Source organism: Crocodylus siamensis, chromosome 5 (genome assembly GCF_052110815.1).
Source record: "Crocodylus siamensis isolate JL-2025a chromosome 5, ASM5211081v1, whole genome shotgun sequence".
Taxonomy (NCBI): domain Eukaryota; kingdom Metazoa; phylum Chordata; order Crocodylia; family Crocodylidae; genus Crocodylus; species Crocodylus siamensis.
The window spans coordinates 20,576,237-20,595,372 of record NC_143399.1 but is presented as its reverse complement, the minus strand read 5'-3'; the positions used below and the strand labels follow the sequence as shown (position 1 = coordinate 20,595,372).

General features: G+C 40.5%; 1 protein-coding gene across 3 annotated transcripts in view; it reads left to right on the top strand.

The window, feature by feature from the left end:
• Positions 1 to 418: 418 nt before the first annotated feature.
• NEGR1 (neuronal growth regulator 1) overlaps positions 419 to 19,136 on the top strand; it is a 658,921-nt gene continuing 640,203 nt past the window's right edge. Inside the window, exon 1 of one of the 3 annotated variants that reach the window (XM_090049614.1) lies at positions 419 to 826. In XM_090049614.1, the coding sequence (XP_089905740.1) occupies positions 651 to 826 (176 nt within the window). In that variant the 5' untranslated portion in view covers positions 419 to 650. The remainder of the gene's footprint in view (positions 827 to 19,136) is intronic. The other 2 variants (XM_090049617.1, XM_090049615.1) reach the window with 2 other exon arrangements.

Below are 19,136 nucleotides of genomic sequence, written 5' to 3'. Positions count from 1 at the left end.
CCGCTGTGAGGATGTGCCCCGCTTTTTCGGCTCTCGCCTCGCAAGCCCCCAGCCCAGAGCAGGGAGCGGGGGGTTTGCTCGTCCCATCTTGCTGGCCACCGGCTCCGGGTTTCTTGCAAGCCGGGGCCGGCCCCGCCCGCCACCCTGCCTGCAAGCGGGCCGGGCTCGGCGAGGCTGCCCGGGCCCCGCAATCAAGGCGCTTAATTGCGGCAGGGACATTTATTTACGGCGCCTCATCCCCTCCTCGGTTTCCTTATCCCTTTATTTATTTATTTGCCCCCCCCCCCAGCATTCGGATTCGTTCCCCTCCCTCTTGCTCCACCGCCCGTCACCAGGGCGAGTTGCTACGGAAACGGCTGCATGGCAACCGGCTCCGAGCCTGGGGGCCGTCTGCCGCCGCCGCCGCCGCCGCCGCCGCCGCCGCGCTCAGTCTCCAGCGCGCTCCCCTCCTCGCTAGATGGTGTGCGAGCCCCCCGAGCACAGGCTGCTCCGCGCTCGGGCCGGGGGAGAGCAGCCGCAGCAGCAGCCGCAGCCGCAGGAGGAGGCGGAGGAGGAGAGGCACCGCTCCGCCAGTGCCCGCGCTGCCTGGCTGCAGGGAGCACCGGGGGCCGGGGGCCGGAGAGGAGCTGGAAGCGCAGCGCTGAGCAGGGATGGACATGATGATGCTGGTGCAGGGCGCTTGTTGCTCCAACCAGTGGCTGGCCGCCGTGCTCCTCAGCCTCTGCTGCTTGCTGCCCTCCTGCCTCCCGGCTGGACAGAGCCTGGACTTCCCGGGGGCAGCTGTGGACAACCTGGTGGTCAGGAAAGGGGACACGGCTGTGCTTAGGTAGGAGACCCAGCCTCTTCTTTACTTGTCGGGGCAGGCGAGGGCAGAGCCACTTTCTCTTGGGCATCGCGCTCCGCGGGCTGCCCCCCGGGCGATGGGGAAGATGGACGTGCGGTGACAGGCATTGCAGAAAGATGGTGTGAATCGCAAAATAAAAATACAGACAGCATTCAAATAAACCCCCCTCCCCAAACCCAAGACCTCAAGTCCAAGCAGCTCTGGAAGAGTAAAGTGTGAGGTCTGGGAGGGGAGGAGGAGGTACCACTTTGAAAGTACTGCTCAGTCATTCCTGCCAAGTAGCCCTACTTAGGAGGACCCCTTCCTTCCTCGGTTTCCCCAACATCTTTCTTCTTTTCCTCTGTGTCCCTCCCCAGAGCTACCCCAGCCCAGTGCTTTGGTGGATTTCCAAGGCGTGTCCCTATTATTCTCCTCTAATGCCCCTGTTTCTCCATGTATCACAGTGGCAGTTCTCAGGGAGTTCCCTTCTGCCTGGTTCCCGCACATTTCCACTCTGTCAAGTTTGGGGGAGGATTTTTTCTGTTTGTTTCTTTTTTAAAATTTTCCCCTGGAACAAGTTTGCTGCTTCTTCCTATCAGGTATATTTTCCTCCCTCCTTCCTAAGCTTCTGAAAGCTGTAATGGCTCAGGAGAGACCCAGTAAGCCCCTAAAACCGAAACAACTGCAGCATGAGCTTCAGCAAATATTTCCTTTTTCTGGAGAAAACAGAAATTGGTGCTTGGGTTCAGACCTGTTTGGTTCTTCATCACTGCCCTCCGCAGATGTTTGAAACACAACCTTCAGACACTTGCCGTATTAATGTTTGCTGTTAGAGCCTGCATGTGTGAGCTGTGTGCTGTAAAATACATTTTCAGATATGGATCTTTCAGTATTCCAGTCAGGTGTCTTTGAATAATGACCGGTAATCAATGCATCTATAGTTTAGTTGCATGGGTGTGGTATATGGGAAAATCTATTATTAGGTGTCCTGATCTGTGATGGAAATAATTTCCTTTAAAAATATTTCGATATTAGTTAAACACAGTTTAAAAACTCAGACTGACACTTGTGTATTAAATTTGGAGCCCCTGCTCAATTAATGTGTATTTTAAGACAGCCATGGACGGCAGATACTTTATTACAGAGGAATTCCTCAGTGAGCTATCTTTCACTAAACCCTGTGCTGCGGAAGATGCTTTATTTTTGAATAACAAGTTTGTTTATGGAAGTTTGGAAATCAGTGGTGCTGGATAAAAATTCGATCGGATGGCTTCTGATTTCTGTTCCAGGGTCTGCAATTCAGATGTTCCCTGCCAGTATACTGTTCAGTTGTAATGAGCATTAAAGATTACACAGAAGTATAGGCATCTATGCTGTGGGTTTAGCAATTTTGTTTCTCAGTGATTAATGTAAAAAGAAGCATGCTGCAATGACAAGTGCTAACTCTAGCTTTACGCCATTAGAAGATTACATGCTTACCATAGCTCCCTTATTGCTTCCCTTAATGAAGCTTGCATTCCATATGGTAACAATATTTTTTCAGTCCGGCTGGCTGGTGCAAAATTTGTTTACCAGTGGTAGTGCACCATACCTAATCTTCTGAATCCTTCCATTTGACTCAAGTTCACTAATCCTCTGTCTTAATTTGAATTCATGCAGTTTTAACTTTTTATTGATACATTTTGCTTTGCCACGGTCTTGAATCTCACTTTTTTTTTTCTCAGTTCTTGACATTTCTTAATAGATTGAATATTCTCATTTCTTATAAACCTGGACTTTAATCAGCAGTAGTTTTAATAGGCTACAGACTATTTCTTTCCTCTTAGGTAGGGAGCTGGCTGGGGGTTCCAGGTTAAAAAGTAACTTAACAAAATACATTTTTCATGGATTTCACAATTTTCTGTAAACTGCTTAGATATTTCCACTAAAACATTTGGCATCGATTTAAATGAAACCAGTTTACTTTTCATGTAGCATCTGTTGAGAATACAGTCAGTGTCTATGCAGTGCATCTGACAAATATTTTTCCATCCAAAATAATATACTGTAAATATACTCCGTGGTTTTAGAATGCCGTATTATTTACTTGCTTTGGTTTTCTGTTTTCACAGATAGGCAGAAAGGAAATACAACAACAGAATTCACCTTTGTTTATGTTATTTCAGCTTTAAATGTTGAATCGAACAAGAGTTTGAGAGTTTTAAATATTAGCTCAGGGAAGAACTCAAACCAATACTGAGCATTACTGGTGGCTCTGAAAAGTAAAACAAAGAGATCCCATTTTCAAAATAAAAAGTAATATAAATCTGGGTTCCTGTGAAGCTTAACTGCTGCTGCCAACAGAGTGTAGTGCTACTGTATATTCAATTTTCTAGGCCTAAAATTGTGAGTTTACAACTCAACGTCTATGCAGCTGGATGGCTTACATAAGTGAAAAAGGAGTTTTAAGGTCAAATAATCATTTTCATCTCATAAGTGAGGGGGGGATATCTGTTTTGTAAAGAGAGTACCATTAAAGGTACAATACACATCGCTATTGGAACTGCTAGAACTTTAAAGTCAAAAGTCAAATTCACACTGAAATAATATATGTGGTATACCTATTCCTTATGTCTCAATGTAAAACGTGCACTTTTTTTTTAATGATATAGTTGGCTTATTAATAAAACAGATTCTTAGCTCTTTTACATCTTCAGCACATTTTCTTTCAGATTAAAGTTTACTTTATTTCTCGGTAACTGGAAAGGGGAAAAATATGGTATAGCTAAAGGACAGCATTTTAGAAAGGGTGCAAAGGAGACCAGTTAGGGCTCTTTAACAGGAATATGTTCCATGATACAAACCTTCACTGCTTTTTTAAGTGTTCCTCCATGGTTATTCCTAACTTAAACACACACAGAGATTATTAGTTTAAATCAATAAGACCATATAAGGAGATTCTTTTATTAGCATCTAAACATTGGAAGCTGATTATTGCTGTTAAAAACCTATTCCAGTGAGCTCTACAAAGCATTTACTTGTGCAAAGAGAGGAAAGATTTTACTTCCTGAAGCTCTCCTAGACCAGTCTATTGAATTTAGATCTTCTAGACTAATGTACATTGCGGCACTCAGAGGTAGCTGTGTGAGCTGGTACTACTTCTCTTTCAGCTGTAGCGGGGCTCTTACTAACTCTGTTAGATGCATGGGGTGGGAGGCGGGAGAAGGGTGGGGAGAGGGGGAATGAAGAGGGTTTGTAAGTTTTGACCTCCCACCTCAAATCTGGTTGCCCTGGTTGTATTATCTATACACTTTGAATGTTAAAATCAGAAAACTTCTGTTTAACGTGCTTGAAGCACCCAACATGACTGCTGATGTCAAGCATAAAAGTCTTTTAAAGGCATTAGAACTACAAGTCATTTCTTCAGCTTTTTGAGTCAGCATTTCAAAGATGATGAAAGGAAGATTTATGCTCTTTCTCTTGATTTACAGGTATCTTTATCGGAAGTCCTGCTCATTTTAAGTATGCCTGTTCTTAACACACACTACCTTTCTCCAGCTATCTTTGAGAATTAAAAAGAGTTGGATGTTATACTGAAATAAGCACACAGCATATTTTAGTGGTTAAGGTACCCTGCTGGGTGACCTGTGGTGATAGCAGAGCTAGAAATGCATTTTGGGGCCAGTTTACCCTGCAGAAAAATACAAAATAAGTTGTTAACAGCATGGCTGTATATAGAAAATGCCACATAAATGCCAAGTATTGCCATTACATAAAATAAGCATTTTGCACTTTCATTTTAGAAGTGAGAAGTTTTGCACAAGCAATTTTGCAACAGACATGGGTTTTTTAATATTTCTGTAGTGATACTGCAATTCCATGACACAGAGCACTAGGACATTGACTACAGTGGGCCTTGCTGCATTGACAGGATGGTAGGTATATGTTCCCCTGCAGGCTCCACCCATTTCTAGCCAAAATTAGTTTACACTTGTTGAGGGAATTGCTTGTACAACATCTGGCACAGTATTGTTAGGGCTGTTCCTTATCAGAGCCATTGGCTTCTACCATAATATACAAATTAAATAACTATAATTCTTACTCCCTGTCGTCATCTTTAACAAAACAAATAGCATGATCAGACTCAATGTATTTCTCATATGCAGATACGTTTATCTAATGAACTATGCTTTGCCAGGCAGGCAAAGAATTTGCATTAAGCCTTTTTTAGTTGTAGGGTAATAATATACCTTTTTGGTTCCAACATCCTACACTTCCTTCCTCCTAACAAATCCTTTATCTTTAATAGGTATTATGAAAGACATGAGAAATTAAGTTTGAAGTATTCCAAAAAGTGGCTCCCCTTGATTCTCATTACATACCCCATACCACAGACACAGAGCCTTATTGGATCAATGTTTAGCTAAGTTTTATTTAAAAAGAATAGATAAAAAATTATTAGAATTTTTTTAGAGATTGCATTGTTACTTAAATGATTTTGTATGTCATGTGTAGAAGAAGCCAGTTAATTCTGAAGGGTCAAAACATATTCAGTGTTGTGCTGATGAAGTCGGTCCAGTTCATAAAAGTACTAGAGGGCAGAAATTCCCTGCAACTGTCTGCATTCAATGGAAAAAGAAAATATTATCAAGAAAATTTAAATAGCTAGAAATACAGCCAACACGCACACAAATAGAATAAAGGGGACAGGAAAGTTTTAGATTATATTTGCAATACCTTGACAATAGAAGCTGCAATTATATACCATTAGCATCTTAAGGGAAGAGATGCATAAAGACCATTCAGTTAAACAGAATATCAAGAGATGGTTTCTTTCTTGCTTGCTTCCATGTATGGATTAGCTTTTGCTTGGAAGTTTGTTGCTGTCAAAACCTCCCTCCACCAAGCTTTCTACTGTTCTAGCACCTATTTGCTGATTTTATTCTTGGGTAGACTGCTAGAAGGTGTGTGCTGAGTATGGTAGCCAAAGGCTATTCTACTTGATTTCTACAGTAGACTTCCTCCAAGGTCTCCCCTACTGATAGAACTTCTAAAGTAATTGAAAGAGGATACCCCTCTTTTGAATGTCATCTGTTAATCCAATATGCAGATAGCTTATTTGGGACCTTCTGAGTTTTAACTATCCCAGAAAGTAACATACTTTTTGAAAAAGCCCTAACTTGACCGTATCTCAGGAAAATACACAAAATTCATCAAAACATCTAAATACGCATATATGAATTAAATATTTTAAGGTGATCAGAGTCCAGAGTGTGAATATCCTCACTTGATCTTTCTTCATTACCTGATCTTTCAAATCATTCATGAATAACATTAGCAAACAGGCCTGATTATGCTGTATTATGCTGAGAAAAATAACCTTTGACATCTAAAACACAAAATCCTAATTTGTGGAGAAAAAAGGAGCTACCTTCATCTACAGTATAAACTGGACAATGTTTGGCTTTAATTAAATTATTTACTTTAAAACAAGTTTAAAGTGTGGTTTAATTTATATATATTTTTTGATTAATAAAACTACATTTATATTTTAATAGGCACAGGTATATGATGCCCAGTGGGCACGTCTACATGTGCACTTTAATGCACAGTAGCCTATTTTACTGTGCATTAGAGTGTTACATCAGAAACCATGCTAAGATGCTATTGTGCAGTAAAATTAGGCTACTGTGCATTAAGTGTCACTAAAAAAGCATGCACTTTCTCTACTGTGCGTTAGGGCAGGCAGCCTAATGCACATTTATTTAGTACCTCACATTACAGGTACTAGATCTAATGCACAGTAGCAGAAGCGTATTAATGAATGTGTAGACACACCCAGTATGTATTAAATTTAGTATGTAAGCTAATCCTCACCTAAAAGGGAGCAACTTTGCAACTCCCCAGTGTCACTTAACACTTACTAAACTACTTGAATATGTATTTACTCTCATTTTATTAACTGTAATGAGTGGTAAGGTGAATGTCACTTAACACTTACTAAACTACTTGAATATGTATTTACTCTCATTTTATTAACTGTAATGAGTGGTAAGGTGAATGTGGGACACCACCCTCAGTGTCTGCATGATTTCTTTTCAACCACTCAGGTAATGCTGTGTAATGAGACTACATACAGGCATACCTCGTTTTATTGCGCTTCACTTTATTGTGCTTTGCAGATATTGCGTTTTTTACAAATTGAAGGTTTGTGGCAACCCTGCGTCGAGCAAGTCTATTGGCGCCATTTTTCCAACAGCATTTGCTCACTTTGCATTTTTTATCAATAAAGTGTTTTTTGATTAAGGTATGTACATTTTTTTTAGACATAATGCTATTGCACACTTAATAGACTACAGTATAGTGTAAACATAACTTTTATATGCACTGGGAAACCAAAAAATTTGTGTGATTCGCTCTATTGTGATATTCGCTTTATTGCGGTGGTCTGGAACCGACCCGCAATATCTCCGAGGTATGCCTGTATATAAATTGGATGACAAATGTAAGCAATCAGAATGCTTTTTTCCCTGTATATGATTATTAAACAATGAGGTAGTATCTCTGCCTTTCCAAGTATAGCCACTTGATTTTGTTTGTGTTTTACGGTGGTTGTACCTCCTTCTCCCATGCGAAGCTTCTATAAAGGAGCTGATATTGAGCTCCCTCCAGAAAAGCCACTTGAAGTTGTACAATTGCTTTTATACATCTTTTAGAGCATGGCATTAGTGGTGGTCACTGTTCTTTCTTGAATTATAGCATTGTGGTTCCCAACAATCTTCCTCTCTGATTTCCTTTAATAGTGTTGGGTGAGTGGGTGGAAGTCCATCCTTTCTTTTAAGTGTAGGTTGGGGCATAAATAGGTCATCGAAAAGTGCCCCTCAATACTTGGGCTATTTGGATTTAATTCACTCTCTGGTTGCATTACTTTTTCTAGAATTTACTCTCAATAATAGCTTCTCCAGTCTCATCAGAAACTTGAACATTATTTTTCTCATTCCTGTTTGTTATTCTGGAACTGTCAGTGCAGATTTTCATTCTTCTTAGTTTTACATGTGAGCTAAGATATTTAGGTAACTTTGTACATCAGCATCAGGGCGTTGATTCCAAGGGTCTTAATAACAGATACAGAAGCTCTTTGACTTTTAAATCCCTTTCTATTTTTACTTTTCTCCATCAGAACATTTCTCTCAGTGCATCTGTGTGGCTTGGCTCCATTCAATCTCAATACCCTGATGCAAATACCCTCAAGTCTTATGGCGACCGGTGTCAGATGTAGGTGATAGTTCACTTCTCTTTCTCTCCTAGTTGTTATGGGTGCAGAAGGAATATCTGACTTTAAATATTTCACTTCTCAAAGCATCTTTACTTGCTATGTAAGGAAACATGAAATCCTAGCATTAAAATCTAGAGATAGAGTCAGCAGGCATGACTTGACTGTCTTCTGTATTGTCCTCCTGGAGTCTGAATCTTCAGAGTTTAATGCCTCCCTTGGTATTCTGGCAGCATCTAGGCTAAGTACAGACAGTCAAAAAGCTTGAAGCTGAATCAGTTCAATCTTCGCAGGTTAGTCTTAAGCTGCCTGGATTGAACCAATAAGCAAGTGAATAGACATTCACATTCCAGAAATAGCACACCTCCCAGCTCGGCTGGAGCAGACAGTTTGGGTGAAGACTATCTTGCCCACCTTAGGGGGGGTTGAAGATTGTGAGGGAGGTGCAAAGCATTCTGGGATGCTGGGGGACTGTGAATTAACTCATATCTGGAGGGGATCTGGGACAGAAGTTCAATAAATCAATTTAAACTAAATCAGTTAAATCTGATACTGCATCCATTCAGGTTTATCTTAAACCTGTTTTGGCCATTTTGAAAGCGGTATATATGCACCGAGCATCGGTTGTGTTAGAGATTTGAACTGGTTTCTGATTACTTATACCAGTTTATTAGTAATTTCTGTCCCTTGCCCTAATCTTTACTCTTAAGGCACTGCTGTTTCTTGTTAAAGTACTAGTGAGGCTTCCTTGCATTGTGATTCTTCCCAAAACATGTTCATTGTCGAGACTGCTTATATTCTCTTTATTCTGATTCTGGGGATCCTTGTATACTGAAAAAGGCTAGGCTTGCTTTATAAGACTTAGAAAACTTTGCCTTCTTCTTTGCTTTATTAAAAAATGAAGTGTGCCCCATGTTATGCTTTATGGCCTACTTTTCTGAGTGGCAATGAATTCTTTCCAAAATCAGTAATGAAGTAGAGACAAGCTTAGATGAAGTGTTCTAGTGCTATGGTATTTCAATTTTTTTAATTGGCATTTTTTAAATCCAGCTCCTGTGTTCATTGGTATCCTTTCCGGACCCCAGGCACAGGTTCATTGTTTTCTCTGGACTGGTTAAATCCAACCACTCTCTCATTCCTGTTTTTGGCATAGGAGTAATCTTTCAGCAAGACTGGGATTTTAGCAAGGGTTCCCTGTAGAGTACTGTCTGTCTTTCTGGCTTCCAAAACAAGATTTATTTTTTCAAACTGCTTCTTCCCCACTTGCTTTGTCAGGCAATATGCAGCTATGGCTTGTCATTGGTCCAGTGGTCTATTCATGTTCATTCAGGCAGAAGGCAGGGTGGATTTGCACTTTATAGACTAACCGAATCACAGATGTTCATTCAGACCATTCCTTATATAAGCCTGCCCAACTAGGCTCAGCTGGGAGTTTTAGTTCTCTTTTCTCCCCAGACTCCACCCTTTTTGGGACTGGGGTCTGAGGGTTTTGGTTACCGATATGATTTAAATTCTTATTGCATAACATACTATATACTCAGACAGAGGCTCCAAGAGCTGATACATTCAGAAGAAGGCTACAAATAAGTTGCACTAGGAAACATTTGAAAAGTCTAGATCAAATTTTCATAAGACTCAGAGTGGCTTAGTAACCTAAATCTCACTGAGGTCAGTAAAACTGAGGGGACCTCAGTCATATACCCGGATCTTCAAAGGCTCTTGTGCATAATTCTTACTGAAATTGAAATTGGGACATATCTACACTGAACTATATTATGTAATGTATATGTATTTGTAGAAGACCTTAGCTACTTGGAAACTTTGTCTTCTGCCATTAGAACCCCTTCCAAAAGAAACTTCTTCCTAAATCTGTTCTTGTTTATGGAAGATGCAACAGCATGTGTGCAGGTGATGGAACGTGGATGTGTCAAAATTCTGCATAAGGTGATTTCGAATGTTGTATATTGAATAACAGCAGACTATTACCCTAAGTAACAGACACTGTGTATTTCAATTTTAAATGATATTGCATAGTAACTTTAGATTCCTTTTGATGAATGTCTATACAGCTGCTGTATATATTTACATTTTTTCCTGTTTTGTCTTTCTTGTTTGCTTCACATACACATTTATTAATAAAGACTTACCCTGACTCCTGTGCCTCTATTTGGTATTCTTATGTTTTTGAGGCTTGTACGTTAATTTTCTATGTAAAACTTTACTCATCTTCTGAAAACGTGTCACACACCATATGTACATCTGTAAAACTGGAATTGTTTAGGCAAGGATTTCACATTCCAAATGTCTGCCAACATCAAGCACTATGGTACTTACCTCTTATATGAGTAGTTATAATAAATAATTGCAGAACAAATTAAAAATAACTTATCATTTTTAACTATCATAAATATTTCAGATGGCATTCAGAGTAACTATCACAGAATAAAAGAATCAGTAAGGACTGAGTAGCAGAATGTGACCCATTCAGTCAGCACATGCTAATATCTGTATATATCACATGGAGATATGGCGAGAGAGAGAGAGAGAGAGAGAGAGAGTGTGTGTGTGTGTGGGACTTAACACTTGCAGTGACTTTCCTCTTGTCATCTTCCATAAGACTTGAATTTGGCCAATATCTTGAAGAATAAGAGATGAAAGACTCAGTCTTGGGATGCACAGGCATTTTATCCAGGCAGACTGGTTTCTATTACAAGCCAAAAGAAGGACTATTGGACTGATCTGCTGCTTTCTCTTTTGCCAGAGTTATGACCCAGAGGATTTATATTGTGCATAGATGCACGCATTGGCTACAACAGTACCCCAGTGATAATTTCCATACACAAGAAAATGCACTATGCAGAGGGTGCTAAATCTCTCTGTTCCTACAGCCTTTTCTGTATTTTGTAGAAGACGTAAAAAATGATTTTGAGCTTCATCTAGGCTTCACATAGTGCTTCGGGATAGATTCTGTGTTTCTGACTATTTTGTAGTACATTCTGCATATAACTATATGTAGAGAAGATTGCAGTAGTTTTCATGTGATGTGGTGATGAAAGTGTTTGAGAGAGAGTGTCATCCTGCCTTTCTTCATGGGCATTGCCTTTCTTCACCCATAATGAAACTTACTATTTTTACCACATGAGGGACACGCAATGATGCAAGATCCTCATGCTTCCACTAGCTCAGTGAGTGAGCTGGGCCCCAATTCAAACAGTGCCTGGCTTATATTTATTCCTTCAGTGTAGTGCTTTGTTACAGTGACAGGAAGTGAGAGTTTTGCCTGAAACTGAACACATTTCTCAGAACCGGAGAGATTCAAATCAGCAATCAAGAGGAGACAGGCTTTATTAATCTGGCTGTCCACTCTCTGAGGCAATCCATGGAATTAGGTTTTGCTGACTTCATAGTGAAGGCAAAAAAGCTCATATGTGGCTTCTTTCCAGACATGACAGAAAATTTGCTTACAGACTTCCACCACAACCGCTTTGATCCTTTGCTTCACCTGTGAAAACGGCACGCAAAGATAAAGATGGGAAATAGAAGAGAATGTCCTTGGCTTATTTCAAAAGAGTAGGGGGCAGTTTAAAAAAAAAATTATTCTTTTATAAGGTGCTGCTGATTGCCTTTGAAAAGGGCAAAACATATCTTCAGAGTCTTCTTCAAAACTTTCTGGCTCTGTAAGGCTGCGTGGGAGCAGATCATCAAAACAGGTTCTTCATCCTGGCAGGAAAAGAAAACTCCAGCTCAAACCCGAGGAGGTAGCCTGTCAGAAGAGCCAAATTTCCATTCCTTAGATTCTAACCTAGATGTCAAATGGAGTACGGCTTGCTAGGCTGAGCCTGTGAACACCAGGTGCAGCCTCTTAGCAGCGTGATACTTGCTAATCTCTTTCACTGGGACTAGCTTTAACACTGCAGAATCTCAAGCAACTTCCTGTTGTTTGCTGCTCTTTTTCTCTTTTTTGCCTTTAAGAACCAACGCACTCCTCCTCTCCTTCCTGACGAAAGTGGAATTTCCTTCCCAACTTACAAGAGTCTAAGCCTTTAAGGAGGCTAAATTTGTTAAAGCACTGATTTCCATGTAAGGGTTATGCAAAATAGTTTGAATAAAATATTTTAAAAAAATTAACATTTCTGAAATAGTTTTTCTGTAACATGTAACCTATGCTTACAATACCTGGAACAAAAGCACACATTTTCCTAGCACTGAATATGACCTGTGTTTTTTGTTGAGTGGCTCACTATGTTGCTTGCTAACCTAACAGAGATTGATATTTCGCTGGTAGCATGTTCTGTCTATTGGTGGGTTTTGTGTGTACACAACAATAAATAAGATGTGCAATTAGGCTGAGTGATTGTTAATGAAGCTTGTTCTATTTTCACTTTTTAGCTTGGAAGGGTTTACTTTGGGGGCTTTGGTGCACACATCCATATATCTCCCCAATGTCTAAGCTAATTCCAATGATTGAGAGAAATTTTATGTTCGAAAAAAATGGATTTAGAAGTAAAAGGATAACAAGAACATCTTCGTTCCATTAAGAGAAAAACAGTCAATCTATTTGAAAAGATTCTCCCTTGGCAACCACAGACAATCTGGTGGTCAAACAGGCAAACAGCTATCATTAGTCATGCATAATTAAAACAAAAAGAGTATCCAACTGTTAGTAGTAATAGTTTTGTGCAGGAAAAGAACCTAATTAACATAAAATATCTTTTGTAGAAATCTTCAAGAGTTTGTTGTAGTTTTAATGCATGCACTAATATACATATACATTTAGTTGTAGACAGTATCTGGGGATTTTTTCATTTTTTTACTTAAATAAATATAAAGAAATGTGAAAACTGTGTCTGACTTGGTATAGCATCCATGTTGTATTACTTAAATTTACATAAAGCAGTTGTATCAACAGTATGCAAAATAATGTGTTTCCATGTTATGCATATTCTAGCTTATCATTGTGTCTTCACCAGTATTTCACTATGTGCATGGAAATAATGTGTCTTATTGCTTGAACTCTTGTCAAAGTGTGGGTTAACCTACAATCATAATAGAAATTTAGAATGAAGGTCCTCTTAGTTGACTGCTATACTGAGGCCTGATTTTCTTCACACATGAATGTAACTCCATTGAGGTAAACAGATGCCTGATCTTTAACTTCTCAGAAAAGATTGGCAACCATCTGCATGGATTTTACAGTTACTTGGTTGCTAGTGAAATATGCTTGTTTTATAGGACCATTCCACTTGGACAGAGTTGTGTTTGAGACCTCTCTGGTATTTATGCGTGTGATGCAGTAGCATGTAAGGAATTGGAGGGAGCTTGGGCACTGACTGTGTGTGTCAGGAAACAAATGAGAACTAACGTCACATAAGAGCTGCTGTTCAGTAAAGAGATTCTTTTGGAATGAATTGCAGAAGGCAGTTTATTATTTGGAAGTGGGGGCGTCAGCTACCCTGAGATACCTTGCATGGTCTGATGAACCAATCCGCTGCCTTCTTGTGCCAGGTGCTACATATTACCCATAACACCAAAAGCAGGAGCTTTGTGTTTCAGACTCCTTAATCCACCTACTTTTTGGAGCTTTGTGGTGATGATGTTATATTGCTGTGGTACTTTCAGATTCCAGGACAATGTTTATAATGTTTATCATATACTGTGCTATTTTTTTGGAGTTCATAGGACAGTAAGAGGAGGCTTTGAATTTTGAAGGGTCTGGCTTTCTAACTTCAGATTTGTTTCCAAGGTCTGGAATGCTAGAAATACAGGAATCAATGGCCACGTCTACACAAGACACTGACTGCACAGTTGTTAGTGCATGGTCGTTTACTACTTGTATAAGCAAGTGCTAAATGACTGGGTTACTGTGCAGTATAGCCAACAAATGCTACTGTGCACTATCCTAATACTACTGCGCAGTAGCATTGCATCACATTTTTTGTCATGTGATGCTACTGTGCAGTAGTATTGGGCTACCGTGCAGTCAGCGTCTCATGTAGACATGGCCAATGTAGAATAAAAGAGAAGGAAAACAAGGAAGATGCTTGAAGATTTAGCTTTGCCATCGCTTTCAAGTGGGACAGTAGTGTTGTCCAGTTTTTGTGTAATGTAAGAAACCCTGCTTCCGCAAAATTCGCAAACTAAGGAAGAAGTAATCATAGCCTACAGGTTTATAATCTAATTTGGTCAGTGGTGTAACAAGGCTGGGGGAGTGGGGTGGTAATAGGGGCAACCACACTGGAACCAATTTGGGGGAAGGGCAGGTGCAAAAAAAAGTGGCTGCTGCTGATTGCAAACCAGGTGTCTCCACTTCCACTTTCCCCAGGCACCAGCCACATCTCTATACTGTTGCGATAAGCATCGTAAAACAAAAAAAAAGCTAGTTAAGTATTATATTCTCTTTCCTGCTTCCAGACAAAATAACTGGGAGAAGAGAGGATGAATAAAGCTCCCCCCACCCCAACTTTACCTGGTTCTTTCTTTCTTCTTTCCCTCATATTGTATTTGCTAAATGGTGAATCTTCATAACTCAGGGTTTTGTTATTCATATTTTAATTTTTTTCATGCTTTTTTGTTAAATTTGATGGGCTCAGGGGGGAAAAAAATCAATTCGAAGTTGCAGTTCCAAGTAGCTTCAGAACAGAAGTGCTGAGTTTTTATGTTAAAGTTATTCCTTTTGGAAGAAATTGATAATTTATCCAAGGAGATAAATTAAAATAAGTTGACATGTATCATCAGCTGAATGTTCCGTGCATGTTCTGGAAAGTTGTTTCATTCATTTTTAAATAGTATTTGCATACTGTATGAGGAAAGGTGATTCTGATGGCGGTAGTAGTTCAAGCAACTCCTTTGTTGAGATGTTATTGGATGCCTTGTGACAACAGAAAAGCATCACAGACGGTATATTATCTTCTACTCCTGGACAAGATGCCTTTTTAAGATAATAAGAAAGATGTTCTTCTACCTAACCAATTTCTTCCATCTTTCTGCTTTGCTGTAGAAATTACTTGAGAATCCTTTCCCATCCAACTGTCTGGATTCACACCCTTTTTAGGAAGAAACAGTACACATTCTGTTATCTATGTATATAGGAGAAAAGAAACGGCAGCGACAAGGGCTGTGAAGGAGTAGCTCCATCTAATTTGGAATCAACATCTACAATTCTGTCCTGAAAACAGAGCCCATACTCACTTATAAGCTTGAACCAAGCTCACTTTTAAAAAATACAGTTGAAGAAGGTGGTGGTGATGATGATGCATCAAGCCCCTCAGGAACGTTAGCAGAGAACCACCCAATTTCTGAATCCCATTTGACCTTAGGCATGTGTTAGGTGCTAGGCTGCTCAGTCCTGTTAAGAGTGCATAAGTTCTAGGCATGTCTAGAGATGCAGTTCTCAGAGCCTGGGGAGCGTCAGTCAAAAACCCTGGTATCTCCAGAGTTAGGCATTAACTGAGTGGGGGTTTTCAGGATCATAGCTGTGGATTCTATCAAGAACTTAGGCACTTGAGCCTTGACCTAAATGCCCAAAGGGTAATGAGGAGCCTGAATATTCATCATTAGCTTGTGTTTACTGGTGAAGTTATTCTACGTGTTACAGCAATTCATTTTACTGCTATTTTTAATTCTTAACTCCCATCCTCCCCTTCTGTATCAAACAAATAAAAAATAGCCAAATTGTATTTATGCAAGAGAAGACATACTGGCCCACTAGCATCATGGCTTTAAATGAAGGGTGGAGAAGGAACCAGTCTTGTTTGAGATATTCAGATGGATTATTGTTGTGTCAACACTTTGTAATATTTCTTGATGATATCATGCTAGCTTGAAGAGTACTTAGCAGTTGTTAATTATCAACTGGTGGGCACTCCGCTGTTTGAAAGGTGAAAATCTATTTAAAATGTGTAGTGTATGCTCAGTGTAATTATTAAATGCAACTGCTAGCTACTAAGAATTACTTTGGAGAGTATAGGTGTGAGCAACTAGCTTAAAAGTGGTTCTTTGCAAGACTATGGCTTCAACAATTTAGTATTCAAACTGCAAAATGTTAATTTACTATTTTTTAATTATATGAAAGAAGTTTGACAGGAAGCTTAACATTTGATGTTTGTACCTCCGTGGCAGTGTTGTTACCCATTTAAATGTTCAGCTTGACAGAGGAACTCCCAGCGTAACCTTAGCTTTGGTAAATTATGGTGTCATTTAGTTTTAAAAAATAGCTGTGAATTCTTGTCATAATAAAATGAAAATGTTAACTATTGAAGCTTATATTACTGATAAGTTGCACATTCCATTCTTGAAATAAACACATGTTGAATGTGACACAGTTCAAAATAAAGTATATACTAGTACCATTAAATTACATCATCTATCAAGTCAGAGACTTCACATATGAGATGAGACCCTGCACAGCTAAAATCAAATCTAATATTTTATATTACCTCTATCAATAACATGTCCTACACTGATGATACTAAGAGTATATTGCAGTACAGTAGCCTGTGGCAGAGCATCTCAGACCTTTGAGCTTGGGCTCTACCCTGAAATATTTAACTGAAGTGTTTGAAATGGGCCCATCACTAAGGAGAGAAAGTATGAAGTGCTATCCCCTGAAGCACTTCACACTAGTTTTTCTGCAGTCCCATCCCTGAATATGGTGCACACTGAGAATGCTTCAAGGTTGCATCCTTGTTGCTGCAACTGTTTATGAGTTCCCCACTTGAGTGTGTGTCATCTCACAGAAGAGAGAGGAGATTAGCTTACTTACTTTCCTGCTGAGCTGTGGTAGTCCCAAGGAGACAGAATGGTTGCTCAGCTGTTAGTCCCTTGGTCTGAGAGCCACCAGCAGTAAGATGGCATTGTTTCCAAAAACAGCCCCTCAGATAGTTCAGGAGAGCTATAAAAGGGAAGCTGAAAACCAGTAGTTTCATAGTTTCATAGTTTCATAGTAGCTAGAGTCGGAAGGGACCTAGGAAGATCATCTAGTCCGACCCTCTGCCTTGGCAGGAAAGAGCACCGGGGTCAGATGACCCCGGCAAGGTGCTCATCTAACTTCCTTTTAAAAATCCCTAGGCTAGGAGCCTGCACCACTTCCCCTGGAAGCCGGTCCTAGCCGCCCTGACCGTGAAGTAGCGCCTCCTAATATCTAATCTAAACCTACCCTCCGCCAGCTTGTGACCGTTATTCCTGGTCACTCCTGGCAGCGCACGGGGGAACAGGGACTCCCCCAATACCTGCTGATCCCCCCTGACCAGTTTGTAGCAGGCCACAAGGTCCCCCCTTAACCTTCTCTTGTGGAGGCTAAACAGGTTCAGGTCCCGTAGCCTCTCCTCATAAGGCTTGCCCTGCTGACCCCTGATCATACGAGTGGCCCTCCTCTGGACTCTTTCCATATCGTCCATGTCCCTCTTGAAGTGTGGCGCCCAGAACTGGACGCAGTACTCCAGCTGCGGCCTGACCAGTGCCGCATAGAGGGGGAGGATCACCTCCCTGGACCTGCTCGAGATGCATCTGTGGATGCATGACAGGGTACGGTTGGCCTTCTTGACTGCCTCCCCACACTGCCGGCCCATGTTCATCGTGGAGTCAATGACGACTCCAAGATCCTTTTCCGTCTCCGTGCCGGCAAGAGGGGAGTTCCCCAACCTGTAAGTGTGGTGCCGGTTCTTCCTCCCCATGTGCAACACCTTGCACTTATCAGTGTTAAACCCCATCCTATTCTCATCCGCCCACCGTTGCAACCTGTCAAGGTCAGCTTGTAGCCTATTGCACCCTTCTAGTGCACCCACATCCCCCCACATCTTAGTGTCATCAGCAAACTTGAACAGGGTGCTTTCTACCCCGTCATACAAGTCACTGATGAAGATGTTGAACAGTGCGGGCCCGAGGACCGAGCCCTGCGGAACCCCACTGCCCACGTCCTTCCAGGTCGAGAAGAACCCATCCACTACCACCCTCTGGGTGCGGCCCTCTAACCAGTTGGCGACCCATTTGACCATGTGGGCATCGACACCACAGTCTCCCAGCTTTTTGATGAGGACAGGGTGAGAGACAGTGTCGAAAGCCTTCCGGAAGTCCAGAAAGACTACATCCACAGTAAGTTAGAGCTCCCCAGTTTCTCTGACTTATGAAAATAGAGAGTGGCCCAGGCTTCTTAAATTTTCTTTAGCCACCAGCAGTCTGCTAGAGGCACATATCAGTTGGGGTAGTACACTCTAGCCACTCCCCTTACCCATCTCCTCTACACCTTTAGGTACCAATTACTGCAAGTACTGTCACATAATGGAAAAATCTCTGCAGGAGAACAAAGAATCTAACCCAAAGTATTGATTAGGATCACTTGACCTCTTTGAAACAGTATATTTGCTATTTTGATTGTGACAGTTGGATCCAACTAGTGCAATATAAACTGAAGTATGGTAGCAACCGAATACCATACTTAGTATGTTGGATATGATATACGTAATTGATATTGACACTGTGAGAGAAAGCTATATTTAATTAATGAGATGTCACTAGGAAATAAAGCTTTGTAGTGAGAAATTATGTTGATTAATCTAGTGTTCTGGCCTACAACCCATAATTGCAAGTTGGTTTCTTAATTTAACTGGTCCTGGTCCTATGCATAAAAGATTATCCATATGAACAAAAGTTTTATAGTCAGACTTTAATTTATTTTTAAACAAGCTATTTGTGAAAAATTAGGGGCCAATCCTATAAATACGAATCATCCTTACCTTGCTTTTGTTTCAGTTCCAGTGGAAGGCTGTTTTGTTACAAAACTGAATGCTACTCTGAGTAAAATCCCTAAGTAATTTGATTTCCTGAGCTGAATTAGTAACAGGTTTTCAAAGTAGGCAAAGAGGATGAATGTCTTGGGAAACAGAATTAAACAAATAAATAAAAATGAAGATTTTGCTGTGTTTAACTAGTGCTCTGTCACTTTAGCAGTAGAAGCTAAGGGGTTGTCCACAAGAGAAATTCCACCAGTTAAATTTAAGGTGGGATTTTACATGGACCTAGTTAAACAAGACTAAAGGCCATGTTGGATACTATTATTTTCGTTAA